Raw genomic sequence first — 1,253 nt, 5'->3', positions numbered from 1 at the left:
ATCCTGACCCGGACAGGGACCTGTTCCAGATCCTGACCCGGACAGGGACCTGTTCCAGATCCTGACCCGGACAGGAACCTGTTCCAGATCCTGACCCGGACAGGGACCTGTTCCAGATCCTGACCCGGACAGGGACCTGTTCCAGATCCTGACCCGGACAGGAACCTGTTCCAGATCTGAAATCAGCTGAACTGAAGCTGCAACAGTTTGACTCGAGTTTCTCTTCCTGTGGCGGGAACAGGTTGATCACATCTGGATCAGCAGGTGGATTTAGCTTCCAGCTGAAACAGGATCTGAAGAACTGGGTCCACTTTTCTTTACCTCACAAACCAAAAAGATTAAAAACATTTTCCCACAGTTACAGAACGTGCCCAAATGACGCACACTGCGCGTAAAGTGCAGATATTTGAAGCTGTTAAATGAGGTACAGAAACAACCTGAAACAGGTATAACACACCTGTGCCATGTCTGAACCTGTTGGATCAAATCAGGTTAAAATGCGTAAAGTTTGGAGACGTACCCCAGTGCGCCTTGAAGCTGCGCACCGTGTTTCCATCCCGGAACGGAAACCCAGCGCGGTTGTACTTGGCGTAAAGCACCTGCATGTGCTCCGTCATTGTATCCTGTAAAAGCGCGTCCCGCTCCTCCCTGGTCGCGTGTTTTTGATCTACGGGACGCGTAAAATCCACCCGGAGCCTCCCGGGGAAACTGTCCGCTTTCAGCAGCGCGCAGAGCCCGAGGCTCAGAGAAGTCCACCCGCAGAGCAGCACGAGCGCGAGGCGAGCGCGCGGAGCCATGGCTGGCACAAAGTGGGGGGGCAAGTGTTGATGAAGATGACAACTTTTCGCGCCTCCAGAGGGGTCCCTCAGTGCCAAAAGCACACAGCATCAGCGAGGAGCCCCGAACCGTCCATCACGTTTCACACGAGCCACAAAAACTGATCCAAGTTTTCTTTACAGAACTTCTTCAAATCAAACAGCTGATGATAAAAAATCAAAATAAAACAGTCGGTGAGTAAAAACAAAGATAAAAGAGTCCCCCCCGGAGTGATGAAGCCTCTGCAGAAACTTTCAGCTCCGACTTGATCCAAGCGTCGCGTCTCAGCTTTCATTGAAGGTGAAGCATGTTGTGCTTGTATTATAGGGCTGGAGGGACCAGCTGGGTATTCCTCTCCACATGCACGCGCACATGCACGCTCAGAGAGAGAGAGAGAGAGAGAGAGAGAGAGAGAGAGAGAGAGAGAGAGAGAGAGA

At 52.0% G+C, this 1,253-nt stretch overlaps 1 protein-coding gene across 1 annotated transcript in view; it reads right to left on the bottom strand.

Moving 5' to 3' along the window:
* The window catches only part of bmp3 (bone morphogenetic protein 3), a 16,096-nt gene extending 14,980 nt beyond the window's left edge, over positions 1 to 1,116 (bottom strand). The window contains exon 1 of the mRNA XM_014019670.1: positions 521 to 1,116. Coding sequence (XP_013875124.1) covers positions 521 to 797 — 277 coding nt within the window. The 5' untranslated portion in view covers positions 798 to 1,116. The remainder of the gene's footprint in view (positions 1 to 520) is intronic.
* Between the last annotated feature and the right edge of the window lie 137 nt (positions 1,117 to 1,253).

This window comes from Austrofundulus limnaeus, unplaced genomic scaffold (assembly GCF_001266775.1).
Source record: "Austrofundulus limnaeus strain Quisiro unplaced genomic scaffold, Austrofundulus_limnaeus-1.0 Scaffold226, whole genome shotgun sequence".
Lineage (NCBI taxonomy): Eukaryota > Metazoa > Chordata > Actinopteri > Cyprinodontiformes > Rivulidae > Austrofundulus > Austrofundulus limnaeus.
The sequence above is the reverse complement of the archived record's forward strand: the minus strand, read 5'-3'. Positions and strand labels throughout refer to the sequence as shown.